At 34.8% G+C, this 23,079-nt stretch overlaps 5 protein-coding genes and 1 long non-coding RNA gene across 6 annotated transcripts; 3 read left to right on the top strand and 3 right to left on the bottom strand.

The window, feature by feature from the left end:
• Positions 1-1,891: 1,891 nt before the first annotated feature.
• Positions 1,892-2,562, bottom strand: LOC124439282. The gene is made up of 3 exons (XR_006946338.1): positions 2,423-2,562; positions 2,023-2,276; positions 1,892-1,942 (listed from the first exon to the last, which is right to left on the bottom strand). It is a non-coding gene; the product is annotated as an uncharacterized LOC124439282 (long non-coding RNA).
• A 2,243-nt stretch (positions 2,563-4,805) lies between these two features.
• Positions 4,806-11,221, bottom strand: LOC124438841 (LIM/homeobox protein Awh-like). Its single transcript, XM_046989052.1, has 6 exons — positions 10,774-11,221; positions 8,989-9,065; positions 7,238-7,419; positions 6,831-7,054; positions 5,983-6,189; positions 4,806-5,083 (listed from the first exon to the last, which is right to left on the bottom strand). Exons 1-6 carry the CDS (start codon positions 10,796-10,798, stop codon positions 5,079-5,081), a joined length of 720 nt encoding a protein of 239 aa, XP_046845008.1. The 5' UTR covers positions 10,799-11,221; the 3' UTR covers positions 4,806-5,078.
• LOC124438840 (surfeit locus protein 1-like) lies at positions 11,034-12,655 on the bottom strand. Its single transcript, XM_046989051.1, is given in 7 exon segments — positions 11,034-11,307; positions 11,532-11,613; positions 11,703-11,865; positions 11,931-12,003; positions 12,074-12,259; positions 12,341-12,398; positions 12,401-12,655. Coding segments are annotated over 7 exon segments (816 nt in total). The 5' UTR covers positions 12,588-12,655; the 3' UTR covers positions 11,034-11,240.
• A 63-nt stretch (positions 12,656-12,718) lies between these two features.
• LOC124438989 (prefoldin subunit 6-like) lies at positions 12,719-13,503 on the top strand. Its single transcript, XM_046989181.1, has 4 exons — positions 12,719-12,792; positions 12,917-12,987; positions 13,065-13,186; positions 13,252-13,503. Exons 1-4 carry the CDS (start codon positions 12,720-12,722, stop codon positions 13,376-13,378), a joined length of 393 nt encoding a protein of 130 aa, XP_046845137.1. The 5' UTR covers position 12,719; the 3' UTR covers positions 13,379-13,503.
• Positions 13,504-14,702: 1,199 nt separating this feature from the next.
• Positions 14,703-15,883, top strand: LOC124438988 (homeobox protein DLX-2-like). Its single transcript, XM_046989180.1, has 2 exons — positions 14,703-14,960; positions 15,296-15,883. The coding sequence occupies exons 1-2, from the start codon at positions 14,825-14,827 to the stop codon at positions 15,760-15,762; spliced, it is 603 nt and encodes a 200-aa protein (XP_046845136.1). The 5' UTR covers positions 14,703-14,824; the 3' UTR covers positions 15,763-15,883.
• A 2,737-nt stretch (positions 15,884-18,620) lies between these two features.
• Positions 18,621-20,822, top strand: LOC124438987 (barH-like 2 homeobox protein). Its single transcript, XM_046989179.1, has 2 exons — positions 18,621-18,907; positions 19,705-20,822. The coding sequence occupies exons 1-2, from the start codon at positions 18,766-18,768 to the stop codon at positions 20,211-20,213; spliced, it is 651 nt and encodes a 216-aa protein (XP_046845135.1). The 5' UTR covers positions 18,621-18,765; the 3' UTR covers positions 20,214-20,822.
• Positions 20,823-23,079: the final 2,257 nt, after the last annotated feature.

Raw genomic sequence — 23,079 nt, 5'->3', positions numbered from 1 at the left:
CACGTTCGTTACCTGAGCGTAGCAACTACCCGCCGCAACTACAGCGCATGCCTAAGCTATCTAAACTTCCTACCTGCGCATGACACCGGAATTCCGCCCTGAAAAGGAATGCCCCTTGAAGGAGGTAACCCATCATGCCCTTAACTTAACCTAACCTAGTGCATGTAGCACCTACGGGTGACCTCCAACCGAGGTGGGTTGAACTACTCATGCATTATAGGGGATCCATGCAGGAGTGCCTTAATAGTCACTGTAGAAAGCCGTTCATGAAATTGGCCAACTGCAAGACTGCATGCTTTTACCGTACTAGGGGAGAGATATTTTGTCTTTCCAGCAAAACCACCATCTTTCCTTTGTCTTCAATAGGTCTTGCTCGCTAGATCCAGTCTTCAAAGGTCTTCTTACAGATGCTATTTGCATCCTCTACGCTAAGGTACCATTTGTACCCACTGACCCCAAGTTGAAGTTGCCTTCCTTGGGCCAAACTTCACTTGCATTTCCGATTCTAAGCTATGGTCCTGTCTATCCTTCTGCGAGGCAACAACCGCTGCGATCATGCGTAGCTCCTTAAATCAGTATATTCACACAGAGGTTTTTCGAAGGTAAATTATATAGAACAAACACAATTGCATGTCAGTCACTGACTTAACACAGTTGATACAACTACATGATTACAAATATATAAATTTTTAATATAATTAAAGCAGCACCAAAAAACACAATTGGATTATTTCAACCGAAAGAACATTTTTATTACCTCTTAATCAAGACTATTTTGAAAATGCAGATGTTAATTTCTTTAAATATATTTATTTGCATTCCTGCATTAAAAAATAGCCTCATGTGGAATATACTGAGCACCAGGATTTGTTGTGGCTACTGTCCAAAATATATTAGAGATTTGACCTGTTAGCAGGTCTAAATAATTAAAAGGTTTATTATTATTACACTCACGGTTTTCGACGAATCCTTGGCAGATTGACGAGAGAATCTTTGGCAGTTCAATGACAGACTACGATAAACGACAAATCATTTGCCAACTATGAAGATGAAACGATCGGATATTGAGCAAGGACAGCCACAAAAAAGCCCAAAACAATTTTTTGAAAAATTAAAAACATTGATGGTGAAACCATCGTATCCAATTCTCAGGCTACCTGACAAACATTCCCGCTTTAATGTCGACGACGGCAAGCACAGAAGCAAGATTGGCCATTTCTTGCAACTGTGCATGTCGCCTACGGCATTAAATCGGAAATATCGACAGCCAGTCGGAAAATTAGGATTTTTAGGTTTTTTATTTTCAAGTCAAAGAAATTCCATGTTTTTATTACGAAAAATTTTGAATTAAATAATGTTGAAATTTGGGCGTTGATAGTGGCGTGGTTTTATTCATCATTGCGATTGATCGACCAGTCATGATCTTAGCAGGAAAATGTCCACGAAAAATGTTTTAGAAAAGGTTATAATATGAATCCATGGAAACAGGCGTTGGGTTGATGGTGCGTTGCTCATCAATAGTGTTTGCATTCTTGCTAGAGATGGTCTTTAGGACAATAGAAGTCACGTGTTTTTCAGCTTCATGAAAGCATATTGTTCATTCTTGATCATTGTTCAGAGGACTCATGAAAGTATATTGTTCATTCTTGATCATTGTTCAGAGGACTCATGAGAGTATATTGTCCATTCTTGATAATTGTTCAGAGGACTCATGAGAGTATATTGTCCATTCTTGATCATTGTTCAGAGGACTCATGAGAGTATATTGTCCAATCTTGATCATTGTTCAGAGGACTCATGAGTGTATATTGTCCATTCTTGATCATTGTTCAGAGGACTCATGAGTGTATGTTGTCCATTCTTGATCATTGTTCAGAGGACTTCATCATTCTTGATCATTGTTCTAACTTGATCATTGCTCAGAGGATTTCATTAAAGGTTTCTACATAAGATAAATGAATCCAATTAATGTCAGTTCACACTATATTTTCATAAATAAAAAAACATTGATAACATACTTACATTGAACATTTTATTCACTAGTAATGTAGTTCAAGGGAAGAAGAATTTCAACCAAATTACAGAATTGTATTTTGTTCTTATGCTTCGATGAGCGTCGAGGAACTGGTCGACAACAGCCACAATTCTCTTCAACCGCTGTGAACAAGCGATTTTTTTAATTGTAGAGTCCACCATCATGGTAAATACACCAACGTTTGTTTGCTGTTTTTCAAACTCATTTGATGACTACATGTCGTTTAAGAGAATGTTCATGTCTAAAATAAAGCATAGAAGAAACAAAAGTTACTAAGACGAAAACTTTATGGTAAGGCCACACCGCATTCTGCATAGATAAACATCCCATGCAGCGTCCCAATTTAATTCAGACTCAGTGCAAAAGAACATGAAACAACACATTTACCTGAACATTTTTTTCAGAGCACATCAGGAGATATTTCACCGAGGAATAATTTCGACTTCAGCTAACTATTCGTCGTGCATCTGCCGACTTTCACGTTCAAATGGCACGTTCTTAGGTTTTGCCTTAAACTATGGCCTAAGTCTCACGAACGTGTTGGGTTCTGATTGGTCAGTGACTAGGTGTGGCGTAAACGTGGTGTGTTCTGATTGGTCATTTACTAGGTGTGTCGTCAGTTGTACATTGTGCCTATCTCAAAAAACTGATGTCTTTGAAATCAGCCGAGATTTAAAATTTGCATGATTCATCACTAAGAAGTAATTAATCCCCACAGAGCGGTAAATGCAATTGAATACAATATAAACACAGATATAAGTAAATACGTATATGTCAGCTACAGAAACTAGCAAACTCCAAACATTTAAGCCTCCTTGGTGAACAACTACAACTGATCATGAAAATTCTAAATGTCGACTGATGTCAAAAGATTTGATGAACGATCTAGACTATAGTTCATGATTTTTACACATTTTCATGACAAAGAATATAGTTCATGATTTTCATACACTTTAATGCCAAAGACTATAGTTCATGATTTTCACACATTTTCATGACAAAGAATATAGTTCATGAATTTCACACATTTTCATGCCAAAGACTACAGTTAACGCATTTTCATGTTAAAGACTATAGTTCATGATTTTCACACATTTTCATGCCAAAGACTATAGTTCATGATTTTCATACACTTTAATGACAAAGACTATAGTTCATGATTTTCATACATTTTCATGCAAAAGATTATAGTTCATGATTTTCACACATTTTCATGACAAAGACTATAGTTCATGATTTTCATCAATTTTCATGACAAATACTATAGATCATGATTTTCACACATTTTCACGCCGAAACTATAGCCTTCGTATTTTCACACATTTTCATGCCAAAGACTATGGTCTTTGCATTTTCACATACTTTCATGCCAAAGGCTATAGTCTTTGCATTTTCACACATTTTTATGCCAAAGACTATAGTCTTTGTAAAATTCAAAATTTGTAAAATTCAAAAAATTATAGTTTCGCCATAAATTGTGTGAAAATGCTAGACTAGTCTTTGGCATGAAAGTGTGTCAAAAAAGAAAGACTATAGTCTTTGACATGAAAGTCTGTGAAAATGCAAAGACCATAGTCTTTGGCATGAAAATGTGTGAAAATACAAAGACTATAGTCTTTGGCATAAAATGTGAGAAAATGCAAAGACTATAGTCTTTGGCATGAAAGTGTGTGAAAATGCAAAGACTATAACTTTGGCATGAAAGTGTGTCAAAAAAAGAAGACTATAGTCTTGGACATGAAAGTCTGTGAAAATGCAAAGACTATAGTCTTTGGCATGAAAATGTGTGAAAATACAAAGACTATAGTCTTTGGTATGAAAATGTGTGACCTAATTCTTAAAGACTATAGTTCATGCACCTAACTCCCAAGGACTATAATTCATGCACCTTACTCTCAAAGACTATAGTTCTTGTACATAACTCCCAAAGATTAGAGTTGATGCACCTAACTACCAAAGACTAGAGTTCATGCACCTAACTACCAAAGACTATATAGTTCACGGACCTAACTCTCAAAGACTATAGTTCGTACACCTAACTCCCAAAGAGTATAGTTCATACACCTAACTCTCAAAGACTATAGTCCATACACCTAACTCCCAAAGACTAGAATTCATACACCTAACTCCCAAAGACTATAGTTCATACACCTAACTCTCAAAGGCTATAGTTCATGTACCTAACTCTGGAAGACTATAATTCATTCACCTTTATTCGAAAATATAAAAATATCACTTTAAACTACTTTAAAGTGTAAACAACTAATACATTGCAAACTTTATGGATTGTAAATGCGAGATTTTTCCACAACCTTCAACAATTTCAAAAAAAAAATTGCTGCATTGCCTCTCCACCTTTATTAAGAGCTCCGAACATTGGCTTAACAAAACAAAAAAAAGCGCCAAAATTCCGGGAGTTAAAAATTCTTTGAGAAAATTAAAAACTCCTCGAGAAAACCTTGCAAGGCCACTGTACCATTTTACGAAAGAAACATATTCTTGCGCTACCAAACAAACAACTGTTTTATGGCTAATCATTAAAATTCCATACCTGGTTGACGCTGTTGAGGGACTATGTGAATGATCAAGTGAGGTAGGATTTGTGAAATGATGTGAAAAATCCACAAAAAAACCAGGAGATTGTGCTTTAAACGCGACCTTCATAGATTAATACGACTTGACTTGCAGCAACTACTGTTACAAGTGTTGCCGATGTTACAAGGTCTAAAGTTGTACATGCTGATGTTTTGTTTTAACCGCAAGACTTTCATAATATCAATATACCAAAGGTATAATTATTATAATGTTGGATGCAGATTAATGAATACTACAACTTGAAACGTAAAATAAGCATATGTTGTCAAATTTATATACAAATATGTGACGAACTTATGCATTGAAGCGTCTCATCAAACGTTCACACAAAGTCAAACATTGTCTTTCTTGTTTGAACTATTTTCTTGCAGATTGAAACACAATTTCGTTTCTTGAACCTACAGCCTTTCTCTTGTAATTGTGAATTAGGTTTTCGTCGTCATAGAACTCATTCTACATGAGGAAAAAATGCGCAGAAAATTATTCCAGAACATGGAAAAATTCATTTATGAGTAAAGATAGAGGAGTTTATACCACAATGTTGCAGAACAAACTACGCCAAGGGGAGTTCACAGAATAATTTAGAAATAAGTACACCGAGGGGTAGAGGGAAGTTACTCCATTCAAACACACTTTTACTAAGGGGAAGTTACTCAATTCAAACACACTTTCACTAAGGCGGATCCATTCAAACACACTTTCACTAAGGGGAGGGGAAGTTACTCCACTCAAACACACTTTCACTAAGGGGAGGGGAGGTTACTCCACTCAAACACACTTTCACTAAGGGGAAGAGAGAAGTTACTCCACTCAAACACACTTTCACTAAGGCGGAGGGGGAAGTTACTCCATTCAAACACACTTTCACTAAGGGGAGGGGAAGTTACTCCACTCAAACAGACTTTCACTAAGGGGAGGGAGGTTACTCCACTCAAACACACTTTCACTAAGGGGGAGAGGGAAGTTACTCCACTCAAACACACTTTCACTAAGGGGGAGAGGGATGTTACTCCACTCAAACACACTTTCACTAAGAGGGAGGGGGAGGTTACTTCTCTCAAACACACATTCACTAAGGGGAGGGAGCTCACCCACTCAAACACACTTTTCCTAAGGGGAGGGGGAGGTTACTCCACTCAAACACACTTTCACTAAGGGGTAGGGAGAGGTTACTCCACTCAAACACACTTTCACTAAGGGGGAGGGGGAGGTTACTCCACTCAAACACACTTTCACTAAGGGGGAGGGAGAGATTACTACAATCAAAATATTGTAGAGACAACAGAACAAGTTTAATAACTTTTGTTTCTTCACCAAGACTAAAAGAAAAGAAAGAATATTTATTATTTTACCGCTGCTCGACGTTTGCTTTTTCAAGCGGGCCCTGGAGTTTTGAAACCACACTTGGGTAACGCGTTTCGTCAGTCCTGTTCGTTTTGCAATCCGTTCAAGATCGTGACCGTCGGGATTTGGATCAACAATGAAGCTTGCGTTTAACACTTGTAATTGATCGTCTGAGAATGTCGTTCGAACTCGCTTCCGTTTGAGTGAGTTAGTTTCTGTAAACAAATTACAACTAAACATCATGATGATTCGAAACATGCACACAAACAATTCATACATCATATTTAGACTGTCTCAAAAAAAGATACCGTCGATTGAAATCAGATATTTTGTTGTGTAGCGTGTTGTTACACACCTCTAGGAAGTTTACTAACTCTGAGAATTGAGGAATAGTTGGAGTAGCAGCGTGTTGTTACACACCTCTAGGAAGTTTACTAACTCTGAGAATTGAGGAATACTTGGAGATAACAAAATGACTATAGATAAGGATTTTGAAACGTCAGTCAACAACACAAACACCCCTTCTCAGGATCGTACTTAACCATTCACTTTATGTATAAAACATTCACCAAGAATCGCCATAAGTAGAAACATAACAGTACAATAGTACCCAGCACTCTTACATTTTAGTTGTTATAGAGAAGAACTTTTCATAGTCGTCCTAATTTTGGTTTTCAAACAGTCCTTCCTAACTGCCGATATTCGTCCTTCCTTGTGGTAAATGCGAAATTCAAAACAGTATGAAAGTTTATCGCCTCAAAAAAGTCTTTGCTTCACAATTATTTAATAATTAATTTATTAACTATTATATTCATCTAATTAAAGTAGTTGATGTACAATCTACACAAAATTTTACCATCGCCTCCTCGAGGAAAACTGCCCACTTGCAGGAATTCAGCGCAGTGAAGTTGACAGTAAAGTTTTTTATCGTCCAATATAAATCTTTCACCTGTTGCCAGTTGTCTTCCGCAGACGGAGCAGGAAAAACAATCCAAATGATAAACTAAGGTTTTGGCTTTACGAACATAGTCCTTGCATTCGATACTTCGTAAACAAGCGGAACATTTTTTGCCAAATTTTCTAAAAAAAAGTTCATATAAGTTAAAGAGGAATGTTATGGCCGGGTTCCACAGGCGCGTTAATCACTGTTTCACTTTACTTTTTTCACTTTTTTCACTTTTTTATTTGAATTCATGAAGAACGAAATATTTGTAAAATTTACGAGTTATTAACATCGATTTTTCAACATGTGATAAGTCATACCTGGCATAATCCTCTTTACAATAGATCTGTCCTTGTTGGGAATAACATATTGTATCCAGACCCAACTCACATTGACACACACAACACTTAAGACAACATACATGCCAAACCACATCGTCTACTTTCAGCACGTGACGATCCAACACAACTTCGTTACATCCGGGACACCTGTTCAATTGAGACTGCGATAGAAACAGAACATTTGTTAGCAAAATGCATAGTAACAAGAGTTGACGTTTAATAAAGCAAAACATCGTTATATTTTAACATGCTTTCGGCAACAACAATGTGTGTTGTCAACAGTTTTGTACTTGTTGAAGACAACAGTCCAGTGGCCGAGATATTTTGGCAGTCGTCTATTACTATGTCAACAATATTCATTTTTCTTTACAGCATTGTGAACAAGGCAACATTCTTTAATGAAAAAAAAAAACTTTCCCTACATCATGCTCAAAACAGGAGAGCACAACCCAAAAAAACTGGGGAAGAGTCTATGTTCAAGGACCGACTTCTGTCCAAAAAAACTGGGAAGAGTCTATGTTCAAGGACCGACTTCTGTCCAAAAAAACTGGGAAGAGTCTATGTTCAAGGACCGACTTCTGTCCAATAAACAACTGGAAAGAGCCTATGTTCAAGGACCGACTTCTGTCCAAAAAAAACTGGGAAGAGTCTATGTTCAAGGACCGACTTCTGTCCAAAAAACTGGGAAGAGTCTATGTTCAAGGACCGACTTCTGTCCAAAAAACTGGGAAGAGTCTATGTTCAAGGACCGACTTCTGTCCAAAAAAACTGGAAAGAGTCTATGTTCAAGGACCGACTTCTGTCCAAAAAAAACTGGGGAGAGTCTATGTTCAAGGACTGACTTCAGTCCAAAAAAAAACTGGAAAGAGTCTATGTTCAAGGACCGACTTCTGTCCAAAAAACTGGGAGAGTCTATGTTTTAGGACCGACTTCTGTCCAAAAACTGGAGAGTCTATGTTTTAGGACCGACTTCTGTCCAAAAAAAACTGGGGAGAGTCTATGTTTTAGGACCGACTTCTGTCCAAAAAAAAATGGGGAGAGTCTATGTTTTAGGACCGACTTCTGCAGTGTTTTTACTTACTGAGAAAATAGAAATAAAAATAACGAAATCTGCTTTAATTTCTCATGCAGAATCACGTTGAAAAAAGTCAGCATCACAATTGCTTTAAACGAGCAGCGTTTTCAAATATTTCCAGTATTTTTGTTCCACATTGAAAATTGCCTAGTTCATCTGCCAAAAATCTGTGTGATTTTGACATCTGCGGGCAAAATACGATGTCCTTTATTATATCGAAGAAATCTTCACAATGACGAGTGTTGTTTTTGCAAGAAAATATTAAAAATAGAACTGGGACGTGGTGTAAGATAAAGCATAACTATAAAAAATATATTTTTCTTCGAGAGGTTCAGACGAGTTTTCAACATGAAATAAATATTTAACAGCAAGCGTTTCTTTAAGACCAAATAACTACTGTCGAAAACAAATCATTGTTTATGAATGTTATCCGTTATTGAATAAAAACATAATCTCACAATAATTTCGTTAACGCCTTTAATTGGGGAATATCATGAGCGAATAAAAGATAGGTTTCTCGTTCAGCCAATAGAACATGATTACCAGCCAGAAAGTTATCACAAACGAACATAAACGTTCATCAAAGTGTAACATCAAAACGTGTTTCCCTTCGTCGCACAGGTGACAATGTTCAATAAAAATAAATATCTCTCACCGCAGCTTGTTCAGAAACAGATTGTGAAAGAACAGCGGCTGAAATTCCCACTTCTTCCGTAACGCTTTCGTCCATGTCTAAAAGAAGATTAGAAAAGAGAGAAATATACATTCAAAGTTTTTAGCGCGGTAATTAAGGCAAACCTGGATTTTTTGATAAATCTCCGTATGCACAGGTGGAAATGTAGACTGCGTCGCATGCAATATTCACAAATCTTATTGGTTGAACATAAGACAGCGTGTGTCAAATTTTTTTTTAAGTCGTTCTGTAATATTGATGGGGACAATTGGAAACGCTACTAAAAAGCTATTTAGACCGTTAACGACTTTTTGTCTTTTGTTGTGCAAATGCAGCTATACCTAATCCAAAATAGAATGAAAAACACTTGTGATGTAAAACAGCATACGTTGATTCTTGTGAGAAAAAAGTGTGATTGTAGGAAATGGAATGAATGAAAGAAAATTCACCTTTAAAACGGAAATTATTGTTTGGTAGAAACAATTCCTGAATGAAATGGTTAAAGCAGACAGTTTTGCCTATTGAGAATGATTTTTAAAATTCAACAGTATCATATTGGTCATATTAATTAATCGTTCACATTTGATTTTATAAACAAAAACAAAGTCTTCTATGGATTACCTATCTTTACAAAACATAAATAATACAATCAATTTGGAAATTGCAACAAACTATTAAAATGTTCAAATAAAATTTCACAAATCACCATTGAAGGTGTTATAGAGCAATGCTACATGGCAGTTCTTTTATCACATGTGTGACATTCACACAGGAATTTTGTCGCTGTTCCTGATCCCAAGCTTATTATAAAGTATAGGATGCTTATCTTGTTTTATGGTAACTTTATTGCATAAGATATGCTGTTAAAGTTTTTTGTAATTCTTCTCTCAGAGATGAAAATTCAGTTAAAATGCACTCAGTGGCATAACCAGCCAGTAAATTCTTCATTATCAGAACTATTCATTTCTTTAAGATTTTGTTTTTACAGTGAGTGAACCATTAAAAATTTTACACGACAAAAAAAACGACTGGCTTTGCCACTGAATGCACAAAATGTGATTCACAAAAATTGAAGTTTTGTAATGCGTTTAGAATAAATACTAAGCTCTGTAAATTTCCATACAGAAAAATATCAAACAGAAGTCAATCATTTCTCTGCCAGAATATTTCTCCAAATATCACGCAAAAAGTTATTAATAAAGATGTATACATGGAATAAACAAGAACAATGCTAGAGGCTGTGCATACAAACATTGAAATACAGTGAGTGTATACAGTTACCATAAGAAAATAACATGACAGTCTTGGCACATTTTGACATACAAACAAAGAGAGTTATAAATGTTCAAGTTAGAATTTTGGGAGACGACGCGAAGCTACAAATGATAGCATGATGTAATTATGAGCAATATTGGACATTAAGAGGAAGAAATGAATGATGTAGTATCGGAGGAAATAGTAAAATACGCACTTTAAATTAATCTCGACATTGGAACGAAGTGAATACAACTATTAATACAACCGTGCTGTAGTCGATACAGCCGCCATTTAAATACAACAAACAATATTTCATATTAGAAAGAATACCAGGCAGACAGTAATTTGTTTGATGAATGCGTGTAAACAATTGATAAAAAACATCGACGTATGGAAACGACGTGAAAGCCTTACATTGATGTCATAATTGTTGAACTCAACCTCAAAACATTGGAGAAAATAACATCAATTTTAAAGTAAAATATAAATGTAGCTGTTTAAATTACATACCTGTAAGGTTCATGACGCCCATCATAAACTATATAGTCGAATAGCTTCAAAACCAGATACACAACGAAGAGGATTTCTCCACAAACACGTACGTAAACACGGACATTTTTAACAACATAATTATTTATGATAATTCACTCATTAATCGTTCACGTACCGTCATCCAATGCTATCAACTGTTATACATCATTGTACACCCTTTATACATACTTGATACCATTGGTACGTTAAAGTTTCAAAAATTGAAATTCACAAGTACCTGTGTTCATCGTTGTTTTATCAACGTTAGCAAATGATGTTCATTTATCATTCAATAATTGTTAATATCAATTAAGCAAAAGCCAGATAAAGATATATTCTTACATGAACCATGATATTGGTGTATTAAAAAAAGTTCACAATTTTCTGTTACAATGACAGTTCTAAAATTTCATTGATTCATCAACCCATTTACAAGCATTTTCTTGTCATCTCCAACCCTTTGGCTTCATGTATTTGTACAACATCAAAGCAGTTGCTAAGGAAAGTCCGTACCTAGCAAAAATTAAAGTATTTAGAATACATGCTATACAAAATAAAGCATAGTCCGAAAAAGGGCATCTTGTAAACTTAGATTCAAGTTATCAAAACACGATGCTTTACAAAGTTTCAAGGATCCTTTACAAAGTATCGAGGCCAAATAGATACCAGTGCATCCACAGGAAACAGATGTTAAAAACATAATAAAACTACTAGCCAGTATTCACAAAAATTCTTACCAAGTGATGATGTACTGCATATGTTCGTTCCTTAAGTAAACTCTTGTCTGTCCTCCAATGGGTCCCCCAGCTACAGTGCTTGCTTATTTTTAAAAATAAATTCAAAACAACTCTTACTTGACCATCATTCGTTACAGGTCAAATATAAAAGTAGACATATAATTTCCAAACCTGCATCAGCATCCACCATTATTGGTAAAGTTTGAGCAACCTCGGACATTTGTTGGAGATCACAATAATGCCAATGGTTCTTTTCAATGTCATTCTTCGGAACAAACTGTGGACGTTTTTGTCCTTGTCGAATAAAAGCAACAAACTCGACTTCTCCATCAATCTAGAACATTTACATGAATTCTGTGAATTTGCGTTGCAGCCAGAGTACAATATGCATAAACTTACTTGACCTTGTTGTCTAGTATTAGGGTTCATCTTTGTTCTATCAACCCAACCTCTGTTTACCAAGATTTTTTCACTTGTAAAACATAAGATCAACTGTAAACCATGCATTTTATATGAAACTGCAGGAAACAAATCCAACATACCCAGATGTCAATTGCAATGGAGTAACTATTTGAGCTCCAGATGCATTAGGCATACCTAAACCTGTTGATGCTCTCTCGTCATTATTACGCGATCTTGGAAATATGTGCAATTCTTTTGAATGATCAAATCTCCCTTTTACTTTAACACGTCTGTATTGCATATTTTCATCTTGTAAAAAATCTAGACTTTTCGAACAAACGTTGCCTTATAATTGTAGAATCCACAATCAGACAAATTTGTTGTACTAAAATGAATGAAATACAAACCCATCTTTTGTATCCAATGGTTCCTTCATTGTTCTATCTTCAAGTTGTTTTATAAGCGTTTTTTCCACTGAAGACGATAAACCTGCCAAGTTCCAAGACCAAATGAAATAACAGGCATGGCACCAAGCAAAAGAGGAGCTCTGCTATTTGCTGACTTTGCCCCATTTGTTGTAGATAGCTGCCTTCGATGGAGTTTACAGCAAAAAATACCATATAAACGTGTCCTTAATGAATACGACATGATCATTCAGTCGAAAATTATATATTTTTTATGTACTTTAAGTTGCGAGCCCTGTTCATACAAGATACAAACAATAAAAAACAAATTACAAATTACAAATGAATACTCCAAGTGGAAGCACTAAACCTTCGATTCAAAATGGCGGCTGCAGTGGAATCGCTTCAAAATCATATGCAACAAGAACTTGGAAATTTTCAGGAAATACAGAAAAGTACTTGGCTTTTTTAACATTTTTACGTTTATATACTCCTTCATACCAACACTGCTGAGTTATTTTAATAATCTTTCCCCGTTCTGTGGACTGTTGCAAAAGCAAAATAATGGCTATTTTTTAGGTATACAAAAAGCAATTAACAATCGCCAAAAACTGGATGCACAGCTTAACGAGAATAAAATAGTCTTAGAGGTAATGTATATCTTGAAAACCTCTGAAAAACGTATGTTGCACAACTTTATACGCTTCTTATTATTGATTCTACCCAGGAACTAAATCACATCGAAGAAGGTTCCATATACAAATTAATTGGTCCTGTTCTGGTCAAACAAGATCCAGTGGAAGCTAAAGATACAGTCACAAAACGGATCGCTTATATCTCTAAAGAAATGTAAGATTGTGATCACATGACTCATGGGATTTTTTATTGTTTGAAGTTTGTTTCCTCATTTTTAGAGAAAGAATTGATTTAACAGTGAAAGATTTGGAAAGTAAATTTCAAAAACACAAGCAAACACTTGGTGGTCTACAACAACAGTTTCAAAAACTTACCACACATTCAAAGCAAACTCCTACTAGCTAAGAATTTATCGTAACTATAAAATGAAATGTTAAAATAAAGTGAAGATTATTTGTTATAAGTATGCTAAATAGATAACTCATTGAAGCAATTTTGGTTCATAGAAAACATCAGTTGGAGGAAACCACCTTTTGATATTGTACTTGTATTATTTTTTTCCACAGTTGCTTAGCAACTTTGATGACTGTGATTTCCTCCACAAGTTTTCATAACTGCTGTCTTCTCTAACAATTGTTTTTGTTGTCTTTCAAGTTCATATTTTTCATGGTTGATTAGGATAGGATTCTTTCTCTTTTCTCTCTTTATAAACACTTTCTTCACTATAGCAATCGTAGCGTATGAAGGATGCATCGGCTTTTCTTTACTCAAAATCTTTTGAAAAAGGGATGAAAATTGCTTTAAATAAAGAAAATCCAGGTATCCATAAATGATCTAAACGAACAAAAGCTGTTTCTTTATAAGTGAAGAAAACGGAGTTGAGTTTTTCTTTGTTATTAGTAAGATATTTCTGTGCTGTCATTTTTTGAACAAACTACAACTGTGGCTACCTCACTGATGAAGGATTAAAATCAAGGATTAAGATCAAGGATTAAAATCAAGGATTAAGATCAAGGATTAAGATCAAGGATTAAAATCAAGGATTAAGATCAAGGATTTAGATAAGTACAAACTAATCACGTGTTGATGCCTTTTTTACCCGCGTGCTTACGTCCGTGATGTTCCGTAACCTTGGTCTTACGAGGAGCTAAAAATGCCTTATTGTTGAAATTAGTTGAACATACTCCGCAGGTCTTCTGTGTCAATTCAAAATTCACTATCACTACAGGTGGTTGTCTGAGAAGCGGCTTCACTGCTTCGGCGTCAGTACATTAAACATATGCAATATCCATTTTGTTTTCGCTCTTTAAAAAGAAACACCGCAACGCAAAGCGCAGACGAAATTTCGTAAACGATCGTTAACCTTCTATGCAATATCATTTACTATTTATAGACAAAAAAAAACAGCATTGTTTATGCTAAATACAGCAAAAGTAACGCCCAACTTCAGCGTGAGTGAGAAGCACACGGAAGCGGTGACGTCTTTCTGCTTGATGCGCAAAGCGCGCTTTATGCTAATTTACCTATCAAGTAATTTTTATTAGTTCGGCCTCCTTTTGCCTGGACACTTCGAATTATGAAATGATTATTCAATTAATTAAATAACATAACTCAATACCTTATCGACTTAAAAACCCATTATTATAACGATGTTGCGGTAGGGAGATAATGGATGAAAGTCATCGAACCATAGGCAGTAAATACCCAGGAATCGCGACACAGTGCCGTAGATGTTTCACGATTGTTGAACTGAAACCATTTGTCAAGTTCATCTTTGGAAGCAACCTTTCACTTAGCTGAAATAAATGGTAAAAGAAATAATATTTGATATAAAAGTCCCTTAGACACGCTATGTCATATTTTAGTATGGAATCTCTTCTTTCATCCATTCCGACGAGAGGAAAAACATATGAAAAAATGCAAGAAACTACGGCAGACTACACGTCTATGGATAGTATTCAATCGAATTCTTCAATACACAATAATGGTACAGTATAAATTTATAATGTTCTCAGTTTAACAAATAAAACAAACCTGCAAACGAGGAATTTGAAAAACCCAAGCATATGCTAGATAGAGAAACAGCATTTTGAAATTAGAAAATCAGCTTTGTACAGAGAATATAGTTATACAAAGCACCTTAAGTTTTAAAGCTAACAATCAGTAATCTCCAGAATACGACATCACCTTTTATTTCATACCACTCGCGTTTAAAAAACTTAGGAATATTCGTATTATTTAACACTCTTGAACATGCTCCGGAAACAAACAAGGAAAAACAGCAAATGTAAGAAGAAAAATAATTATTTTTTCCCTTATTAGATATAAAAGATGGTTTCAAGCTCAGTGACTACATAACTGAAGACGGTTTTCTGAAGATGAATCAATGTTCATCATCAAAATGGCGTCGGAACAGAACAATTTTTACATCCGTTCAGTTGAAGAAACTAGAAGAGACATTTCGCAAACGGAAATATCTATGTGTGGAGACGCGAGAAAAACTTGCCAAATCACTTAGTCTGACAGAAGACCAAGTAAAAACCTGGTTCCAAAACAGACGAACTAAATTTAAAAAAAACATTTGTGTTCTGCCTAGATCCATAACAGTTCCCGAGTTAGACATTCGATCAACAATTACTCCGCATCTATACGGCAACAATTTGCTAAATACGGCACAGCACCATTTCATAATGTACACAAGTGTACCCAAATATCCCACTCAATTTGTAACATCAAAGAATACGATCCCTAAATGTTTGAAATCTGGTGCAAACATTAACAATTCCTAATTTGATATAAAAATATTGAGTAAATTCATTGTAGAAACCAAGCAAACATACTGTAGAAAAAACGAGTTAAATTATTGTAGAAACCGTGTAGTATTTGAAAAAATTAAAGTTTCACAGAAGCGAAGACATGCATAATGTTAATATTGAAGATTGCCTTTGTTTTCATGGTTGAAAATCAAGGGACACAATAGGTTAACTATGGTTTGATATTAGCCTTCTGTCGTCACTTACATGTCTCAAATTTGAGATGAAAATATACTTCATATGATACATACATTCTTAATCCATCATTAAAAAAATTCATTTCAATACAACCGCATATGTAATTGGTGAAGATGCAGCACATTACAAATAAACAAAAGATATTAAAATGTGTTAAAATATCTTGAAGAAATTTTTTATTGAGGTTGCGCAAGTTGTCGCATTAGTACTTGCACGCACTTAATGCTAATTTTCAATACGGCAGATGGCATATATGTCAACAAAATGAAAAATAGCAAAATAGTTGGAGGCCGGATTGAATGACCGAAATCATCTGAACAATTAATTACATTAAACAGCAATATAACAAACAATTTAATACTAGACATTTTGACATATGGAGAACACATGACGAATGATAAGCACTTGTGTATATTCATCAGCCTGTACAATAAAGTCGTAATTGGTTTTCCTCTTTCAAGGACAACAGTGATGTTTTGCTTTGAATTTAGAACATTCGCTAACCAAAAAATCATCATAAACAACGCAAGCACGATCTTTTCCTTTATAGACATTACAATTGTCTTTTACGTTATATTGTCGAGAGCATTATGTTTTGAATATTTGTGAATCAAAATGGTTTTTTTTCTTGCCTTAATTTTTCGGTCAAACAAGGCACGTTTCTTAAATAGTCCGGTTTAACTAAAATGAGAACTCTTAGGTATAATATACAAGTAAAAAAGGTGAAATATTTATATGACGAGAAAATGCTATAAAAAACCACAGCTAACCAAAGTCCAAATTGATGAGCTGATTGAAATACTGATGATCATGCAACTGGCCAATGTTAATGGCAAAACAAATAACCTATCTGATATCAGCAAGGTATAAACAGAAAAGCTAATGTTTTTTAAACCATTTTCAAACGACAGGTACGCATCATCGTGCTGATATTATAAATTGATCCCAATTCTATTCCGTGATGATATGGCCAAAACATCTGTTTTATATCATGATCGTAATTTACCTCAATCGCCATTAAGAAGTGAATAGTACGATAAAAACTGGACGAGATGCAGTTTTATAATCGACGGCTCGGTTACCATTTCATTAATCTACTTTAATCGTTTACAAGTTGACGCACGCTGTAAGCTACGATTGAAAGGAGCTAGTTACAAATTCGCTTACCAAGATATTGAAAAACACAGCTGTATAGATTTTTGGTAGCACCGTGCACTAACAATATTTATAGGAGATAGCACAAGCATTAACCAATGTTATATTTGAGAAAACGTGAATTGTTTTCAATACAGGAAAGCATCTTTCAAACGTTAAAAAAACTTGGGAAAAAGGCATGAAGTCTTCGATAAAATAAAGCATCTTCTGACCTGATTTGACCTAATAAAATTCATATACTTACGAGAAATTAAAATATAGCGTGCTCTATGCAAATTAATTTTCATTGCTTTTAATTAAAATAAAATACTAATTTCCTTATAATTCTATTATTATTCATCCATTGTTATCATGTATATGATTTCCTCCGCTTCAAATACAAGTAAAAAAACACCAGCGCTTCCTGATCAAACATACTATTGAGTTTAAAGAAATTTAAAAATAGTTGATTGAAAATTGGCCACAAAATCTCCATTGCTAATAGGCATTGTTGATGACCTACGCAAATTTACACGACACACATTGATGTAATAGATTGTTTTTTAAAGCCGAAGTATCCATCCTGTATATAAATTCGTATAATAACAATAAAAACAATAACACAAAACCTGCTTGTAAACTTTTAAGTATAATTTCCTTTTAATCAAACAGGACATGTCTAAAAAACGAAGATAGTTGGAGAATAACGTCACGAAGCACGATATCGCATCTAAAAAAGCAACCAATAAATTCATACAATGTACTTTGGCTATTGACTCTTCATAAAATAACTACGTAGTCACCTTTTGAGGGAAATTAATCAAAAATTGAAGTTTCAATTGCAGTAATTTAAGACTGTGTAGTCGTGCTGTTATAGGTCGAACTCGGCTGCTTTTATGGTGTTTTGGTCTGTTTGTAAAAATTTCTTATAGTGTATAGAAAAATCTACAGCATCAACTAATAAAATAAAGAATGTTCAGAAAAACGGGAGCTCAAATTTTTTTGCTTAACACTTCTTTTGGACCTTCGTGAGGAAGTACAACATATCAAGTAATCAAGAAACCATAAATATATCAAAATATTCGGTTAAAAAGGAGGAAATACGCATTACATCATAGAATGCTAACGACTCCGTCTTAATATGTATCGCTGGTGAAAATATTCAATATAATTCAGTGTGAAACGGTCTGAGGAGATACATCGTTTATTAATCATTGTCGCGAGCAAATTGAATCAATTTCCTTTTTTAAACACTTGTGAATAACCATATGCTTACAGAATTTCTACTCCTTCGTCGATCTTAAGCAACGGGTGCGTCAAAATGCTGAACCGAAATGGTAATTGATTTCGCGCGTGGGGGCAATAACTTTATTTAACCGTGGGTTAGATCTGAAATGAATGATTTTTTGTTATGAAAACAATTTAACACTTAAGAAACAATTAAAGCACTTGGTCACGGCCTTAGCGCTACACAGCAGGGTGCGTCATATCAAATAGGAAAACCGACCTGAGCAGTTCTTTAGTTTAGTATGCCTTTAGTTGATCAGGGGCCTCGCCTGGACACAACCTTGCAGACAGCCGAGAACAACATTCGCATCGCGAACAGCATAAATTTTTCTTTTGCTTTCTACATCGATTCACGAAGAAATGAATTCGTTCAGCATCAATGCCATACTAGGCACACATTCGTATGAAAACCACGAGACGTTCAACCACGGGAAACATAAGAATATCGAGTACAAAGTGGATAATAAGAAACGTAAACTTACCGAAACAGAAGAGGAAGAAGGTTTGTGAGATACGACAATAATAGCTTATGGATAAATTTCAAGTGACATGCAACCGAGTCGATGGAATCGAAAATAATAGAGTCATGGTGATAGTGTTTGAACGCATTTTATACATAAGTGTGTTTGTATCGCTTAAGTTGAAGATCAAACCATTTAACGCATCAATTACTTGCATTATCTTGACTTCATATCTTGAACTATTACGTTTTGTAAGCATGGTTTGGACGATTATGATAAAAATTTAGTATCTTTAATAGCGGCAACGAACGCACAATATACATAAGGAATAAAAATATGGTAAATGCGCAATATTTTTGTCGAATCATCATCAAAAGCAGATTTTTCATTGCCAGATATTTAAAGCATAAGTTATGCGTGCCCAAACAAGATGTTAGTTTTACTTCTAAGCTAACATCATCCTGACTATAAACCAACATCTACAAAGTCGGCTATTGTTGCACGGAAAAGTATATCTCAAATAATACAAGCGAGATCTTTGATTCTCTGATCCTATGAATACAATCGCACGGCCAAAGTATTCATTCAATTAAATATTTTGACATTGGTTCAAAAATCAATAAAAATTTGTCAACGGCCAGCTATAATTACACAAATCTCTTCACTGCAATTTGTGAAACACACAGATATTGTCAAAAATATCCTTTTGAATACTTAACTTACTCGAAGAAAAGCCAAGAAGAATATACAAACATACAATAGCCTGCAACGCAAACTAGAATATTTCCGATAAGTATAATGTCTTAAATTGACAATATATTTTCTTTTACATGTGTAGATGACGAGTGTGGGAGCGAACTCGAAGAAGCCCGTTCACCCTACACAGAGGACTTGGACAGAGACTCGGTAAATTTGCATAAAATGCGTCGCAGACGTACGGCGTTTACGAGCTCACAACTTAAATCACTGGAAGAGAAATTCGACGACAAAAAATATTTGACAATTTCGGAACGAAACAAACTCGCAAAATCGCTGAGTCTTAGCGACACGCAAGTGAAAACATGGTTTCAAAATCGACGCACGAAATGGAAGAAGCAAAATATTTCGACCCAAAACATGACGGCACAAAATTACGGATTCATGGAACAGGCTTTTCCAGGAGACTATGGAACTTTACTTCGCATACCTCGAGATCCCATTTATCCATACCGCACGGACTGTTTATTACCTCCGTTTAGTAGCCTGGCGGGAAATTATGGACTGTTTAGACCGACACCAAATTTACAAGTGACTTATTCAAACATGCCCCTTTATCCGTACACACAAAGTCGGTATTATTATGGATAATCTAGTATCAATAGGAACTTGGGAGACAAAAGAACTGTCAAAGATGCTAATGCCAGTGCGATCTAATAATGCGCTAACAAATTTTCTTAATCGATAACTCCCTCTTTCCATGATTTATATATGATAACATTTCAGTATGTCATGGAATTCGACATTAAAATATCATAATCACTATATCATTGAAATCAGAGCACTTGAGGTACGGGTAATGCCTGTTTATATGAATGCAATCAGAAGGAATGGAATACCATTGATCCATTTAGTAATTTTAATGCCTTCAAAAAAAAAGGAGTTGATGGATTTTCTCGGATATTGAAACTTCATAAATTAAAAAGAAAGCATTGTCGAACGCTACAGAAAAAACTTATTGATGTTAACATTTCTATTAGTATGACAGGAAATAACGGTTTCCTAAGCTCCAAAAATATTTATATTATTATCTTTTGTAAAAGTATGTACAAAAACGACACACACATGCGAGAGTCGCTGTTTTTCGTGCTAGCCAAAACAACAAAGGATAAGTAATTATAATAGCTTTGATCGCTATACATCACAGCATGTATTTTATGGCATGGAAACCCATTAAAATATCGATGTTATTACTGCAAATTTGTTTAAAGTCCTGCAACGATTTATGAATGGGCACCAGACCGCTTCCTGCAGCGATTATCAATCTCGAACCGCTCTCTAGTATATTCTTTTAATTATTTTGCATTAGATTAAAACATTCATTTCTCACCGAGAGTGCAAAATCAGATTGTGTTTAAGTAAAACTACTAAAAGTTACTGACTTACAGAAGGGTTGTGTTCAAACGAAAACACGTTATTATCGCGCTTAGATTTTGGTGTCAGCAAAATAGTGTCATTCAGTTGTTGAACTTGAATTTGGCCAACACCTCACAAGTTTATAGTTGTGTTATGTGTGGTTGTAAAAATAAAACATTTCACGTGGCCACAAAATAACTCAAAAACACTAACGTTACTGCTAGAGAAATTCACAGCATTTTCTTTCTCGAATCTATAATTAACCGAGTCACAAGAAAAAAATGCCAAGTCGTAATGAGTGTCACACTTTCGATACGATAGCAACTTCTGTTTACGACAAAGTCGTGTAATGACATGTTTATAAGCCTCAGGGATGTATATGAAAGTCACGAAAAAAAATGTGCAAAGTTTATTCAAAATTCACCGACAAAATTAATTTTAATACAATAAATTGCTGGATAAAGCACCAGGAATATTTGCTTCATTAAAAATCTAAAGACTCGTGGACAGAAAAAGCGTTTTTGACATCATGGCCTTCAGGAAAAACTTGAAGTGGTCTGTATAATGTTTACATTAAGGCAGTGGAAAACAAACTCATTATTACAGTTTGTTCTGGGAAGTGAAAGTCTTAAATTATAACATACTATTATTGATAAATCTTAATGTAAACGCGTGCTTGCGGTAAACGGCTCATAGTTATTAAAGTCATCATATTTCAACAAACAAGCGTCTTTACCGGAAGAATTAAGCAACTACAGTAAGATTGAAAACCGGAAATGCAAATGGATTAAATCCAATTGCGCATTTAGTTTACGCCAATCGTGGCGCGGTAAACACTCTGAACCACGGACAGATATAATAAAGTGATGAACAATGTTCAATAGAGATATTCAAAAAGTTCAAGCCTTGCTTTACAAACTATTTGCCCAATTAAAACGAGTAATTGCGAACATGCGTTGCATGCTGAATATCTCTAAAACATTTCTTGAATACATTACGTTTCACGAAAAATATTTCTCCATAAAGCAGACAAAATTTACATAAATACGCGTCAGTTGATTTGGGAACTTTGTCAAAAGGCTTATTTCGTGCTACATATACACAGCCGCACATATATGTTTGCCGAAAATTGATGTTTTAAGTAGATATTTCAACAATGCTGGAAACATTGTCACGAACAAAATATGCAGAGTATCTTAATTGTCTGCTAGAGATCGCAATTCGTAATTATCATCAATCGTTAGATTAGAAGTTAAGTCCATTTAGAAGAATAATAGACTGATAACATAAACAGTTCAATATAGGCAACAAGGAAACACTAGAATAATCAACTTGGAAGATATTACACCTTCAATGGCGACATCGTTTCCTATTTATCTGCGCTTTGAGATTAAATGGAGATTGTAACACCCAGCCGGGCATGATCTCAAATTTTAACTCTAAAAATAATTTTTCTTTAATGACTATGTACGTCTAAAAGGTGATAATGTTGAATCAAAGGTTAAAGGGAAAAAAATATGTATTAAGTTTGAATAGACTATTGGGAGTGATGCAAATATAGAATATTCTAGTGATGGAGAAAATCTCTTTCACGGTAAGAATTTTCAATGAAAAAATTAGAAAGACGGAAATAAAATAGTAAAATAATCTAGTTACTTAGAAAAGAGCGAACCGTCTAGTCTCACAAACTTCACACATATAAATTTTACCGCAACTCCCACTATGAAGGTGTTAAAGTCGTTCAATGATAGCAACGCTACGAAACCTGATAATGATTGCGTCTCAATATTTCCCCTCTCTCTCTCTTTCTTATGTCACATACTCCATCACTTCCTTATTTATCTCTCCATAGCATATATTGTCTCCTTAAACGTGATAATTGTGGTAAAAAGCTTATGTCAAATCATCTCCCATTATTTCAAGAGTCGCGCGGTGTTTCTAACAAAAGCTAATTCATTTTGCACCTCAGCAAAAAGGTGAAAGAATCTCAATAAACATCTACTGCGTTCTATTGCCTATGTACATCTAAAACAATACAATAATACATATATTTGTTGAATCGTTAAAGTTTGATCTGAATGGATCATGAACTAGTGTGTAT

The sequence above is a fragment of the Xenia sp. Carnegie-2017 genome, unplaced genomic scaffold (genome assembly GCF_021976095.1).
Source record: "Xenia sp. Carnegie-2017 unplaced genomic scaffold, XeniaSp_v1 HiC_scaffold_19, whole genome shotgun sequence".
NCBI classification, from domain to species: Eukaryota; Metazoa; Cnidaria; class Anthozoa; order Malacalcyonacea; family Xeniidae; genus Xenia; species Xenia sp. Carnegie-2017.
Note: the sequence above shows the minus strand (reverse complement) of the source record. Positions and strands in the feature narration are given on the sequence as shown.

Excerpts from the sequence above, each read along its gene's own strand:
- LOC124438841 (XM_046989052.1), bottom strand. The coding sequence starts at position 10,798 with ATGATGGGCGTCATGAACCTTACAG. Across the intron at positions 9,066-10,773 it reads GGGCGTCATGAACCTTACAG|ACATGGACGAAAGCGTTACG; the intron begins GTATGTAATTTA and ends ATCTTCTTTTAG. Across the intron at positions 6,190-6,830 it reads TTTTCCTCGAGGAGGCGATG|AAACTAACTCACTCAAACGG; the intron begins GTAAAATTTTGT and ends ATTTGTTTACAG.
- LOC124438989 (XM_046989181.1), top strand. The coding sequence starts at position 12,720 with ATGGCGGCTGCAGTGGAATCGCTTCAAAATCATATGCAACAAGAACTT. Across the intron at positions 12,793-12,916 it reads TTTTCAGGAAATACAGAAAA|GTATACAAAAAGCAATTAAC; the intron begins GTACTTGGCTTT and ends GCTATTTTTTAG. Across the intron at positions 13,187-13,251 it reads GCTTATATCTCTAAAGAAAT|AGAAAGAATTGATTTAACAG; the intron begins GTAAGATTGTGA and ends CCTCATTTTTAG.
- LOC124438988 (XM_046989180.1), top strand. The coding sequence starts at position 14,825 with ATGTCATATTTTAGTATGGAATCTCTTCTTTCATCCATTCCGACGAGA. Across the intron at positions 14,961-15,295 it reads TTCTTCAATACACAATAATG|ATATAAAAGATGGTTTCAAG; the intron begins GTACAGTATAAA and ends TTCCCTTATTAG.
- LOC124438987 (XM_046989179.1), top strand. The coding sequence starts at position 18,766 with ATGAATTCGTTCAGCATCAATGCCATACTAGGCACACATTCGTATGAA. Across the intron at positions 18,908-19,704 it reads CGAAACAGAAGAGGAAGAAG|ATGACGAGTGTGGGAGCGAA; the intron begins GTTTGTGAGATA and ends TTACATGTGTAG.